The 14070-nt window shown below is 37.4% G+C and overlaps 1 protein-coding gene across 1 annotated transcript in view; it reads left to right on the forward strand.

Moving 5' to 3' along the window:
• The window catches only part of SUGCT (succinyl-CoA:glutarate-CoA transferase), a gene marked incomplete at both ends in the record, with an annotated part of 354974 nt that overhangs the window by 59645 nt on the left and 281259 nt on the right, over window positions 1-14070 (forward strand). Inside the window, one exon of the mRNA XM_082046307.1 lies at window positions 4900-4995. Coding sequence (XP_081902433.1) covers window positions 4900-4995 — 96 coding nt within the window. The remainder of the gene's footprint in view (window positions 1-4899; window positions 4996-14070) is intronic.

A 14070-nucleotide genomic window follows, 5' to 3' on the forward strand; every position in this document is an offset into this window, starting at 1 on the left:
TGTCTCTAGCATCAGTGAAGTGACTGAAGGCTACTAAGAACTTGTTTCTGGTCTCATTAAGCCTTGTGGCTAAATGTAATTAGACTTCAGCTAGAAGAGTAGGGTTTTCTTGGTAGAGACAGAGGTTTTTGGTTTTGACTTTTTTTTTTTAAGTGAAATAAATAGTCAAGAAGCAGGATCTGAGGGTCACTCCCTGCACATGTCCATGGAAGCAACTTCAATACAAATACGAAAATGAGAAGCACAATGGGGGTAATTGCAAAAGCAAAATTAATCAAACTCTGATGTTGATTTATTAGTGCCAAGCTATTTATTGGAACATGGAAAAGGGAAAACATGTAAAACAGTAAAATTGGTCAGTAGGTAAGTACCAGCACAGGATCAGTGATTTTTAAGAGAGCTTTGTTAGTGTACACCCAATGAGGACTATAGTCTTACCTTTCCATGAGAAAAATTTTAACATCTTTTTTCCATGTCACCAGAAGTACAGAAAAGGTGTAAGTGGAAGATCATTGGCCTTTGCACTGAAATTTTCCAGGATGACATTTCCTACAAAGTTATAAATAAGTATTTGGGTTACTAGTTCAGTAGTATAGCATAGAATAAGTAATCTGTGCTGCTGTAAAATGCTTGCATCTCAAAGTTCCTAAAAGACAGTGTGCATGCCTACTGTAAGAAAAAGTAAACACAGAATGATAAAAAAAAATAGCTTGGCTTAGAGCCACAGCCTTGTTAAGATACATGGCAGGAAAGCAGACACAAAATTGGAAGGAGAAGAAAGTAAAGAATATAATTAAAATGCTATTTTCTTCTCTTTCCAGTTACCTGTCTTCTTTTGTAATTCATATACACTTGTTGAACTTGCATGTAAATGATTGATTGACTCAGTGAACTCATTGTAATAAATTATGTTTGATGTGCTATCTTGAAAAAAATCTTTTGAAATTCTGTCTCTTTTCTTTGTCTGCTCACCTTGTGGCTTTTAATATCTTGTTTCCCATCTGTCTGATTCCATCATAAGAAGAGCATAACTTTTCAGACCTTAATGCAGCTCTCTTTTGTTCTGGTTTAAGTAAGTATGTAACACAAATATGTGATTTGGCCATAAACAGTAATACCAGAAAGGAATGTTGAAGTGTGTGTTCCCTTTATATATGTGAAATAAAGAAACACTTTAGATATTTGATGGTACATATTTAGGATGCACAGATCTGTCTCTGCAAGAAAATGAACAGAGAGGTGTCTTGTGTCATTGTATTACACCTACTTCAATGTTACCAGTCCAAAGGTTACTTTTAAGGATTGTTTCTTAAAGGAGAACAGAAATGGGTCTGCAAATATGACCTGTCTTTTGTAAACCCATGTTGCCTGTGCCTGATTGCTGGGCTGTCCTCTGTGTGCTGCATGAATGCACTCAGGGTGATCAGTTCTGTGACCTTTCCTGGTGGCAAGGTCAGACTGACAGGCCTGTAATTCCATGGATCCTTCTTCCAGACTTTCTTGTAGATGGACATCACATTTGACAACTTCCAGTCAACTGGGACCTCCACGGTTAGCCAGGACTACTGATAAATGATGGAAAGTGGCTTGGTGAGCACCTCTGCCAGCTCCCTCAGAACCCTTGGGTGGATCCCATCTCACCCCAGGAAAACAGTTTTAAATATAGATTTAAAAATACTTAACCGAATATGTAATACAGATGTACCCAAACTTCATTTTGAGTGATGGATTGTACTATAGATATTTGTAATGCAAGAAGTGTCTCTGGCAGTGAGCTTCTAACTGAGTCTTGAATTACAGAGGAATTTAGAGAAATGCACTTAGTTTGTTAAAAACTTTTTTTTTCTAGGGAATATGATGTCTGTAGAAATGTTCAGTTAGGATATCTTTTTTATGCTTATAGTTAACTAGTTTGCTTAACAACTGTAAAGGCACAGGTAGATAAATGATTTGTGTTCTTTTTTAAGGACATAACATATATATGCTGAAAGGTTTTTTTGAATAGTGCCTTTTTAGTGAGAGTACATCTTTGGAGAGACCAGGGACAATGAACTGAGCCAGGAAGGGAGAAGCACAGTAGTCCTGGGACTGTCTGTAGCAGTTTCATGGGACAGTAGAAATAGAATAATCTTTTAAGGCTCCTGAATTCATCAGAGAGTTATTATGAAAGGGGCAAAAGGCCACAGAGTTCACTCAACTAAGTGTGTTTATACATAACACAAAGCACTGAAATATTTACTTGGACATGGTCAATATAAGTTTATTTGTATGATGATGATACTTCTACTGCTACTAATTCTTTTTGGCTGGCTCATTTGACTATGAACAACGTACCTCACTCAGAAAAGGAATCCAAAGGGAACCAGAAGGGCTTTTCCTTCATAATTTATTTAAAAAGCAATAAGTAAGCCCATTTCAGCAGGATATATAGGCATATGCATTCAAGCAAGTGACTGGTACATTGGAATGGAATGATTGAATTATTCTTCAGACTAAGTATCTTGTTGAACTGCTGAGGCCTTAATGTAGTCTAAGCAACTTTTAGTTCCAAAATTGCTCAGTCTTTGCTAAGCTTCTGACTTGCCTGACATTTAGTGTCTATTGCTACTGAAACAAGTCTTTGAGCAAAAGCTTCATTGGTGTAATCCCAGACTCTATTAATTATTATGTTTTATTTTTATTTCCCTATAGTACTGTGAACATGTGCTTTGGAGAACTCTAGATGTGTATGTTTTTGACCATTGAAATAATTATATGAATCTCATAAAACTGAACCAATTTGCAACACTGTGTTAAAAAGATCTTTTTTTTAAGGAGAGAGTTTTCTTGTGAAACTTCTTTTTTTTTTTTTTGTTTATGAAACTCATTTATTTCTACAGCACAAAGAAAGGGAATGAAATCTTGGCTCCATTTTATTTAATATTTAAGGATTTCTTTTTCACTAGATTTTAATTCACTATGTCTCTCTTAGAGTTAAGTTTGGTATAGTGTTTCCTTCCAGAATTGTGGAAAGTTAAATGCATGTATCACAGAGGGCATCCTTGTGTCTTTAAATGTTAAAGCCCATTGTAGTGGATGAATCTCACCTGTCCGTGAAACTTGTATGGAATACCATCAGCTGTGTAGTGTTACGCACAAACAATACACAAGAATATCTAACCATTAATATTTCATCATCATTGCATAGCTGTTTGCTGTGGTAGAAAAAAAATCACTATGGAGTGTGACCTCAAATTGAACAATGACAGGAATGATAAGCCTGGGGTAAATGTTATCAATAAGTAACATACTTTTGTGACTCATTAAACTCTCTCTGCTATAATAGCGTGTTTCACTCTATGTTGCCAAAAAAAGTTGCAAACCGGAAGAAAAAGCCCTTTCTACATAGCTCCCAGATCTGTTTCTTTAATTGCTGAGATTTTCCTGGGGACTGAAGGACAAACTCTAGACAGTGTTCAACATTTTAGCTGAATGAAGTGACACTGGGACATAATAAGCTGCTGCTGAAATCTTAACTACAAAGTGTTTTCTAATAGTATTCAGGAATAAGGCATTGTGTTTGTAGTTAGTATATATAGACATATTTTTGGCAGCAGTTATAATAAGTTATTATTTGTGGTATATTTTCCTAGGTTTTCTGCTTGACTAAGTTATTGTATCCATGATTTAGGGTTGAATATTTGCTTTGCTTTAAATGTGAGAGTGACAAATTCATGTTGCCTTTTCAGCATGTATGGAAAAAGGAAAAGAAAATGAAAATAACAATATTTTTCTAGAAATTCTGATAGAACTCATATATTGGTATGTGAATGGTGGACTCTGAAGTAATTAGTGATAATAGGCACAGAATAGTGTAAGCACTTGCATCATTGTAGCAGATTTCTTCCATCTAGGGGAGAAATATGAAGAAAATAATACTTTTGGAAAAAATATTCACATGGCAAGCATGTTTAGGCAAGCAGTTGCACTTACTGGCACAACTAGTTAACAGCATAAAACAAATAGTTTGTGTCTGGTGCAGTAGCGATAACCTTGCATGCTAACTTTAATGCTTTATTGCGTTATTTGGCTTCAGATATATAGTCACACACTGTATTCTCAAAGAAATAACAATAAAGAATCTGCCATTGATTATAACAGAGCCACTGATTTTCATGCATTACTGCATCATGAATTTTTCACTTCTTTGTCCTAAGATATATTTGTGGTTATAAAGTATATATTTATCTCCTCAAATTATGGTTACTAAATTAGCATGCCATATTTTTCACAAAATTAATCTTTTTCCGGTTTTGTCTGCCTGACTAATAACTTGATAAATCTCTCTTTATCTTCTAATGGCAGATGATTTATCAAGGGCTACCACTTAATTAATATTACAGAGCAAGTATTTTCCATCGCTTGGGCATGTAAAATGAGAAGCGTAGGAGAAAACAGAAAGGTAATCTTGTAACTGAGAAAAATCCTTTGTGATTTAACCATGGGATTGAGGTTCAAGAAATGTGAGTTCTATCCCACAAATCCATCATGCTTCCCACCAGACTTTGGACAAGACATTGATTTTTAATTTGCTGCAGTTGACCATTCTGCAAAAAGTTTAGAGTAATTCTGTCTTATCTCTTAGGGTAGTTTAATGCTAGATTGTCTAGCATTACTAGTGTTATAGGACATGTATTAGTTTTTGAGTTGTTCTGATACAAACAGTTCCATAATATAGGTATAGCCTGAATTTTTTTGTATTAAAGAAGTGTGCGTATTAGGTAATATATAAACAATAGTTTTGTGATGTAACTATTTTAACTTGTGTATCTGAAGCACATATAAACATACAGAAATGTTGAAGAATTTGTTAGTGAAGTTTCAGCTTTCCTGAGTACTTTACTTCTTCTCCATTTCCAGGTTGCATGTCTCACTCATGTAGCAGCTAATTACCTTAATTGCAAAATGGAAGCAAAACGCTGGGGCACTGCTCATGGGAGTATTGTTCCATATCAGGTAAGTAGAAAGCATTAGGTTTTTTTGCTCTTGGAATTCATGATTTTGTATATTAAGAGACTGAGAACTGACTTCTGTGACTTGCTGTAGTCTGTACAGTGTCTGTGTCCAGGTAGGACAAGGTTCTGTTGTTCACTGTCATTTCTGCATTTTGCATATTTCTTCATCGGCAGCAGATTAGTAACAGAACACTGAAATAGATCAAAGGTGTTTGCTGAAATTGGATGACTTTAAAGCTAGTATGATGACTTGATTAGTTTTCACCTGACAGAGTAACTTCTTTTTGTCTTTTTTCTAAAAGGTTACCTGACTTCCATGCCAGTTAAAAACAGAAATCTTTTGCCTCCGAATTCTGGTATTTTATCTTGTGAGCCTACAAGAACAGTCTAAATGATCACAAAGATCTGGGAGTTCTACATATTCATCATTTTCCATTGATCTTGCTACAAATCACTGTTGCTCAGTGAGACAACAGGTTGGCAAAAGGAATTCACTAAACCTCAGATCTCCCCAGTGGAATTCATAGTCTGCTACATCTAATGAAGGGTTGAAATTCCTTAAAATAACATGACCTTCATCATATAAACAAGCACAGGAAAAAAAAATTACTGCAAGTTTTATCTTATTTTTGGCTAGTATGGGAAGCTCTTCCAGTAAACAAAGAAAATTTTGTTCTTTCCTAGCTGATCATTTTGTTTTCTTGATGGAGGTCATGCTAACTTACAGAGACTTGAGCACATATTTAATTAATAAAAAGAATCTGTTTGGGGCACTTCTCATCAAGTAGTCATGCTTGCAACTAGTTAGGCAGAGCCTGGACTTCTTAATTTCTGACTGGAGTCCTTTAAATCCTGAGGGGGACAGTTCCCAGCATTTGTCTGGGAGAACTGCATCTAAACACCACTCAGTTTCTTTACCATCTCCTTTCTTTTTAGAGAAAGTGAGAGAAACTCAATGTATTGTGTTCTTCCCAGTGGTGAAGGTGGTAGTGATCATAACAAGCTTGTGGCTTGAAGCCACAAAGCCAGCAAACTCTTAAGTAAAAGTCTTCCGTATTCATGCAGAACACTGACTAATGTCACAGCCAGGTGTCCTCCAGTGTAAAACCAAAATCAATTGTTTCTGGAAGAGCTGCATCTATTTGAGGCAGGAGACTTTTTCGGTACATACTGCTGCATAGTCAACTGTCTTGTTTTCATTCTGCTGTAACAAATTGCACGTTCTCAGTGTGATGAGGAGATGTGGTAACTCTTTCTCCAAGGATGAGTTTGGCCCTGCAGTGCAGTGTTCTTGTCTCAGGTGTAGTGCAGCGCAGCTCTGGCCGTGCCACTCTCTGGTTGGCGTGATGTAGCTGTGTGGCCGTGTTTTCTAGAACCAGCTCTGGATGACCCATTGTAACCAGGCATCCGCTATGCAAGTAGTTACATTCTGCTCTGTTGCTGTAATGTGACCTTTTGGTGCATCCCTTTTTGAACTCTGGTATGTTGAAAGTACAAAGTTTGTATAAGCAAAACCAAAAACCTGACTAAACAAAATGTTTTATCTTAACAGTACTGCATTTGGCTGAATAAGTGAAACTTGCATTCTTTTATCTCCTTTTGCCTTTCTATTTCCATGGCCAAAATGAAAAGCATACATTGAATATCCTTTTTCTTTTTTTCATAGCTCTCCAGATATAATTCAAAATTCATGGAGACTCTTTAGCTATCTTCTGGTTTAATCTAGATGAGTCAACATGTAAATAACTATTAAAAAAAATATCCTGTCTAAGCTCTGGTTCCTCTGTTTCCGTATGCTGTTTCTGAACTTGATAGTAGAAATACTACCTCAATATTATAAACAGTTTTAATGTGAATTTTCTTGTAATTAGGGTGGAGCTATGCGTGTTTATGGATCATCTGTAAACATTCCATCAGCTAACATGGTTATAATTCTGATTGTAACCATAAATATATTATGCTTTCAAGAGTTTATTTTTTGCTTTACTAACATAAGCTATACTTAAGACTGCAAAGCTCTTCAGAAGCTTGAATTAACCCTCACCATTGCTATTGTACTGCTTTTAGAGTTGCTTCGGTAGCTCATTTATAATACAGTTTAGAAAAGAACTCTGAAACCTGTCTTTCATCCCTCATTCTAGTTATTGAATAAACTGTCATTTGCTTACTAAACTAATATGTGACTATCACAGTGCTAATTTTTACAAATAAATGTTGTTCTTTTTGTTTCAGGATGTTTTGTGCAAGTGAACTATAATTTGTTCAAATAATAAAAATCACGTCTCAGAAAACTGAATTTCTATATATTTCAAGACCAATGTGGTAGCAAACTGTTGTTTGTTTTCCATATGTCCACAACTTTATTTGGCTTTCATTTGGTGTATTTTGAGTTTTCATACAGGTAGTAAATTATAACTTTGAAGTGCTATAGAGCCTGCAATTCCACTAAAAATCGTCAGACTAACATGTCAGATTTAACATAAATCATGGAAGACTGGGTAAACTTGAGAGATCCTTTTGCAGAATTAGAAAGGCAAAATATAAATAGTTTCTGTCATCTTTTCGTGTGATGGAAGTCCGATCACAGTCATGCTAGAGTCCTGACCAAAATTTAATGAAAATGTATCTTAAATATGGACATAAATAGTACTTTTTTTTGCTGCAATTGTTAGAGTAAGTGTTCTACTGCTCTGTGTAACACATTCAGTAGTGTATAACGAATGCTATTGTTGCGTTTATTTCACTCAGCTTCAACTGAATAATTTTGTTCATAATACCTTTGCAAATGGCTCTATTTCTTTCTCCTTACGAGGCCAACTTTAACTTAGAGTATGTCGCTGTAATTTCACTGAATTCCCTGTCGCTTCTTGCCTGAACAATTAACAGCATAATTTGTCCCTGAATGTATTCTCTGGATCGAGCTTTCTTGTTTTTCCTTGTATTTGAAAATGTACAAATTGAGCATTAATGGGCAACTGAGTTTTTTCTTTCCTGAAACTACCAAGGTGTGTCGAACCTTTGAAAATCTATTTCTGGCCTGAGAAATAAGCTCTTAATAAAAGAGATGCAAAGTTTGCTGTGCAAGGATTTTCATATTCTTTCAAGGTTTTCCTCATTTGCTGATAATGTGCTCACTTTGTGGCATGATCCTGTGAAATGTCAGAGTTTTCAGCTTTGTGTGCTCATCACCACAACCCAAAGGAAAGGGTTTGAACTTCTTTTTAGTGGGCAATATCTTTCAGGTTTTTTTGTAAAGCTGTCTGTAAATGTTTGCCATAGGTCTTCTATGGAGGTGAACTTTGCAATGTGCCAAAAGGATGGAGAACTCTAGATCCTAATCGATCAAGATCAGAAACTGATTTTTGAGTGCTGAACACTTCTTGAGAAATTCTCTACTTTGAACATACCTGATTTTTAATCAGAGCGAGGTTGTTTGAATGGGTCACTCCTGTGATAGGGCATGTAATCAGATCCCAAATTGCTTGGTTTCAAGTGTTAAAGTAAAATCCTTGAGTTCTGGGCTGTATCTTGAATGTAATTACTGCAATTTTTTTTAAACAAGTTTCTATAATGAGACACCTTGTTTAGCTACAGCTGCTCCATGATTATCCAGAGGAAATCAGGGGCTTAAAAGCATCCGGTTTACATAATTGTGCTGAAAAGTAAAGTTGTATTACTGTCTTTCATTTGGGGTGATAAGGTCTTCCCTCATTCTTGTGGTTTCAGCAATGTAGCTGTCTTTCCTGTACGGTGTGAGATCTAGACATTCACTTTTTCATCTTCCAGTGGGCCCATTTGGAATGGTTATTCATTCTCCTGAGAAAAGTCTACTATAAGCTGCATGTTTACAGGATGTTTCATGTGGCAGCTTATCACCCTGCCAGCAGGGCAAGCACTTTCAGAGGCAGACTTTCAGCTAAAGGTATAGGGCTGTTTTCTCTTGGGACATACTGAGGGAAGTCTCTTTAAAATTGGTGAAACCAAGCTCTTACAGGTATTCCCTCCCCCCCGCCTCATCGCCCCCCATCCCCCCTCAATGAATATGATATTATTTCTGTTCCAGGTTTGGTCCTAAGACTCACAGGGTCTTCTCAAGGATACTTCAGTATGTTTTCACAATGCACAAAGGGGACAGCCATTCTGCACAGAAGTTGGAACCACAAGGCAGAAGAGAAAGTATTATTTTAACCAATTATCTGTTCTGTTGACTGACCTGTGCATTGTTATAACTCATCAGACCCAACATCACTGTTCTTTATATTAAAGCAACAGCTCTAATTAGAACTACAGCTTCCTCACAAGGGGCGGAGGAGGGGCAGGCACTCACCTCTTCTCTTTAGTGGCCAATGACAGAACCCGAGGCAATGGCAGGATAATGCGCCAGGGGAGGTTTAGGTTGGACGTTAGGAAAAGGTTCTTCCCCCCAGGCTCCCCAGGGATGTGTCACGGACCCAAGCCTGACAGTGTTCAAGAAGAGACCGGATAATGCCCTCAGACACATGGTATGAACTGGGGGGTTGTCAGATGTAGGGACAGGAGTTGGACTCGATGATCCTGTGTAGCCTCATCTGGGTGTTCCTGCTCCGGCAGGGGGAATTGGACTAGATGATCTTTTGAGGTCCCTTCCAATCCCTAACTTTCTGTGATTCTGTGATACTTGTGTGTCCCTTCTGACTCAACTCTATGATTCTGTGAACTGTCTCTGTGTCAAATGTCATGCAGTTGAAATGTGTTATGAAAACCAAAGTATAAGCTCACAAGAAGATTAGTATAGTAATCATATTTCTTAATTGTTTTTACCATCTGCATCTCATACTTTTAATTGTGGAATTTCATCCTGTCCAAGAGTTTTACAAAGAAAATCCCACTCCTGTCACTTGTGTCTCATTACAGAAAGTTGTTAATTACCTGATTCATCTGGCAGAGATACTTTTCATACGAAGGCACAATGCACACCAATTTTCCTAACTCAGCTCTGGAGAATCTCACAGAACTTTTTGTGACTCTCTTTGGTGTGGTTGTTTTTTTGTTTTTGTTTTTTCTTATTTCAGTGGAGAGGGCAACAGAATAATGCCAATCATTTAGAAATTTCAAACAGCTTATTCCACACAAGAATGGTGATGTGTAGTCATTTTCCTTTCTGCCTTTATGTGGTTTATTGGGATGCTTCTGCAGTTAATGTGTCTTGGAATCAAAATCAACAAAGAATAGAACTTGGATTGTTTGCCAAGTTTTGTTTTGTGCATGAGATTCTCCTTCTTAAGTAAGTCCAAAATGGTTGTTATGGAAGAAAATCTTCCTGCTCTGTAATGGCTCAATCTAGGAGAAGGTGGAACTTATCCACAGGAAAGAGATACGATACAGATTCTTTTAGAGCGAGTTCTAGATTGAAGAAATGCAAGATGCCCCTTCTTACTCAGTGAACCTTATCTACAGAATATTCACCTGGACTATCTAGACTGTCCTGGGGCAGCATTGTCCTACGTTGCTGTTCTGAGCAATGAAATATCACTGTGAAAACATTGCCTATTGGACATGAAAATTAAATGTGTTCACAGATCAACTGAGTAGAAACTTTGTGCTCTCAAGCAGCAAAGCACGCTCTCTCACACAGTTTCTGAAGGACAGTTTGGCCACCCTCAAGATAGATGTCTTGACTCATATAATAAATACTCAGTCTTCCAGATACTTCAGCGACTTAGTGTATCTTCCTTAACTACTTACCTACAGGTTTGTTTTTTTTAACTAGCTGCTTCCTTTCTATCTTTATCTTACAAGGCATGAGAAAGAGAAGAAAGCCCTCTTGTCATCTTAGAGTCTGTAAAACAAGAAAAGGATATAATTTGCAGGAATTTCTGTCGTCTTGTGTCTTTCCTTCCTGTCTTACTGTGGTATGACTAGTTAAACTACTGACTGCACTAACATTTTGGAGTTACTGTGATTATAAGGGACCACAGCTGGCACTCTGCTTGTTAAGAATGGCATAGGGATTCTGTTTCCTTGCCATTTCAGTAATTGAAAAGGTACAGTAATCATCTGTGGGAATCTTGTAGAAAGCTGCCCATTTATGAGAAATGAATTCTAATTATTCAAACCTGACAACATTATGTTGATACCTTTATGGTGATAGTCCTTCAATGAGTTGTCAAGCCTCTCTCCTTGGCAGAGCAGCGGTCTGGAAACTAAATCAGTAGGTTTGCCTTAGGCGGTTTTAGATACAGGCTCAGTGTATAATGGGATATATAGTTATAACTTCATTCATAATATCCTATCCCATCAGAGAGACAGCACTTTAAAGAAGCTGACCTTGTATTCACATAGAATTGACAGCTTCATACCTGTGCACAGGAACTTTTCGGATGGAAATTAAATGCATTTTAAATTTAAAACCCGATACTTTTTTTCCTAAACGAATTCCTCCTGCACTTTCTACTTTAAGAATTGCCTGCAAGATGTTTTTTAATGGGTCTTATACTTTGAATTTGCCACATAGAGATGGATTATCGTTCAGGAATGATAGCTGATAGTTGAGACAGTCTCATTTTTGATCTGTCCCTGGCAAGTGTCACATTTTGTGTCTGTCATAAAACATTCTTACATATGTATTTATATATGTATTTGGACTTATATATGTATTTACACACATTTAAAATGGGTGTACATTAAGATTATTAGCCTGTTACTTGTTTGTGGTCACATGAGGAAGAACTCTAATGAAACTAGAATCAGAACACAAGTATGCTAATGTTCAGTGTCATTTAGTGAACGTATTTGTCTTTTATGTATATTCTTCATTGTTTCCTCTGCATTCATCCATTGCTGGGGTGAGAGTTCTAGTTTGTATTACTCACAGCAGCATGGTGAGCCTCCAAACATGTTGCAGGGTTACTGAACATTACAGATCTGTATATCCATGTCAAACTGTAATTCTTAGGAAGGGCAGTGCAACAGAGCCCTGATCAGTAGATTGCTCTTCAAATTGTAGCTGGTTGGAAAGGGATAAAAGCAGCATCTGTGGGCTTGTAGAGGAGATATTGACTGTAATGGGATCACCGCTTTCCTCTAATCTGCTTATCAGATCCAGGGCAATTTAGCTTTTGCTCTTCTGAAAGTGTTTCATGGTCATCATGTAATTATACAGTACAGCTGCTCAAAAGCTGAAACATGTTTAAACAGTCTGAAAGAGCGCTCAAAAATTTTTGTGTAGCAGTATCATCCGGTGACTTCTGACGTAATCATCCCGCATATCACAGAATCACAGAATGTCAGGGATTGGAAGGGACCTCGAAAGATCATCTAGTCAAATCCCCCTGCCGGAGCAGGAACATTCAGATGAGGTTACACAGGAAGGTGTCCAGGCGGGTTTTGAATGTCTCCGGAGAAGGAGACTCCACAACCTCCTTGGGCAGCCTGTTCCAGTGCTCTGTCACCCTCGCTGTGAAGTTGTTTCTTCTCAAATTTAAGTGGAACCTATATAAGTAACTATTTGTATTGCCATTGTAGCTAGAAGCCCTAAATAAAACACAATGAACCCTTGTGCAAGGTATTGTACAAGAGGACAAATCAGCTTCTTATGGTCAGTAACTGAGAATGAAACACAAACACGTTACTTCAAGTGACTGAAATGAGTAAGGACTTTGGCAATGAGGATCCAGTGGTTTATGGTGAGTAATGTTCACTCTTGGGGCACAGGAGAGATTAAGGCATGTCCACATGATGATATTATGAAGACAGAAAAATGAATAAATAAAAAAACAGGAAAATTCTTACTATTGTTTAATTGATATTCAGGTGCTTGATTTTACTATGTGAAGCTTGTGACAGTTCTGGTTGGAAAATGTTGATTGTAATGGAAGGGTATGTCCACTAGATGTCATTCATGTAATCTAGTTTTTGTTGCAGCATTTATTTCTAAGGAGCTCTGTAGGATGGTAGATACAAATTATCGTAATAATTAGCCGCTTTTGTATATGCAATGCTTTTGACTTTATATGTGTGTGGCATGTTACGAAATAATATTCTGATTGTCTCTTGGGTGGGTTTGACATGCCATTTAGTCTTGAACTTGTGTCTTTTCATGTTTTTGCCTACAATTACCTTGTTGCATGAGTAGTTCTGTTATATAAGAGCACCCAGGTGAGCCGTATGTAGTCGGTTCTGCAAGGAGAGACATGAGTATAGAGGTGAAGATGTTATGCCCCAAAGGAAAGCAGAAGTATCCTGTAACTAATATCGTTCCACTTAAAATATGTTCTTTTCAAAGCTCTTTATACCTCAAAGGGCAGTTTTTTAGAAAAGTGCATATGTTATTAGGAAAGACAGCTCAAATGTCATAAACTTACACAAGTGGATTTATATACCCACAGATCGCAGCTATATTACTGTGCTTACAGTACTTGAATTGTGTCACTTTATTAATATCTGAGGCATTTCAAATAGAATCACTTTAATCAAGCTTAAATGAAATACTCCATGTATGGACATATCAAAGGTGCATCTGACCACTCAGTCAGGTGGGTTGGTTGGATCTGTACAGATATCTGTTCATTAGCAAGGAGTGCTTGCACCCCCCTTCCACCTCTCTCCACCCGTCTTTGTGGTATGATATATGTTACTAATTGCTAGACAGCTTCTGGGAAGTCATATCTATACTCTCACTGAAGAGCAGCGGCTGCAAGATTGGCCTGTGCTCCTTCCCACTTGCGACTTGGAGTAGCTGCAGCAAAACTGGAAGCCAGAGATCACAGCTTCCTCCAACCTCCCTCTCCCCTTCCATATGGAATAAAGAATTTCTCTGCCCTGTGTAGTCAGCCAGAGGGCAGGATGGGGAAGTGATAATCCTCTTGGAATGAGCACTTGCATGAAAAATGATAAATGCTACATTGCATGGGGATTAACACTTGCTTATGAACTTGTTTTTAATGGAGTGATGCTTCTCTTTCAGCAATGTGAAGGTTCACTGTACTTGTAGACCTGATTAAGAACCTTTACCACTGTTCAGCCAAAAGGGAACCATCTGCCATCAGAAATGTAACAGGGTTTGAAAATGTTTCACTCTTATTGTCCTCAAGAATGT

This window comes from Streptopelia decaocto (genome assembly GCF_964273445.1).
Source record: "Streptopelia decaocto genome assembly, chromosome: 2".
Taxonomy (NCBI): domain Eukaryota; kingdom Metazoa; phylum Chordata; class Aves; order Columbiformes; family Columbidae; genus Streptopelia; species Streptopelia decaocto.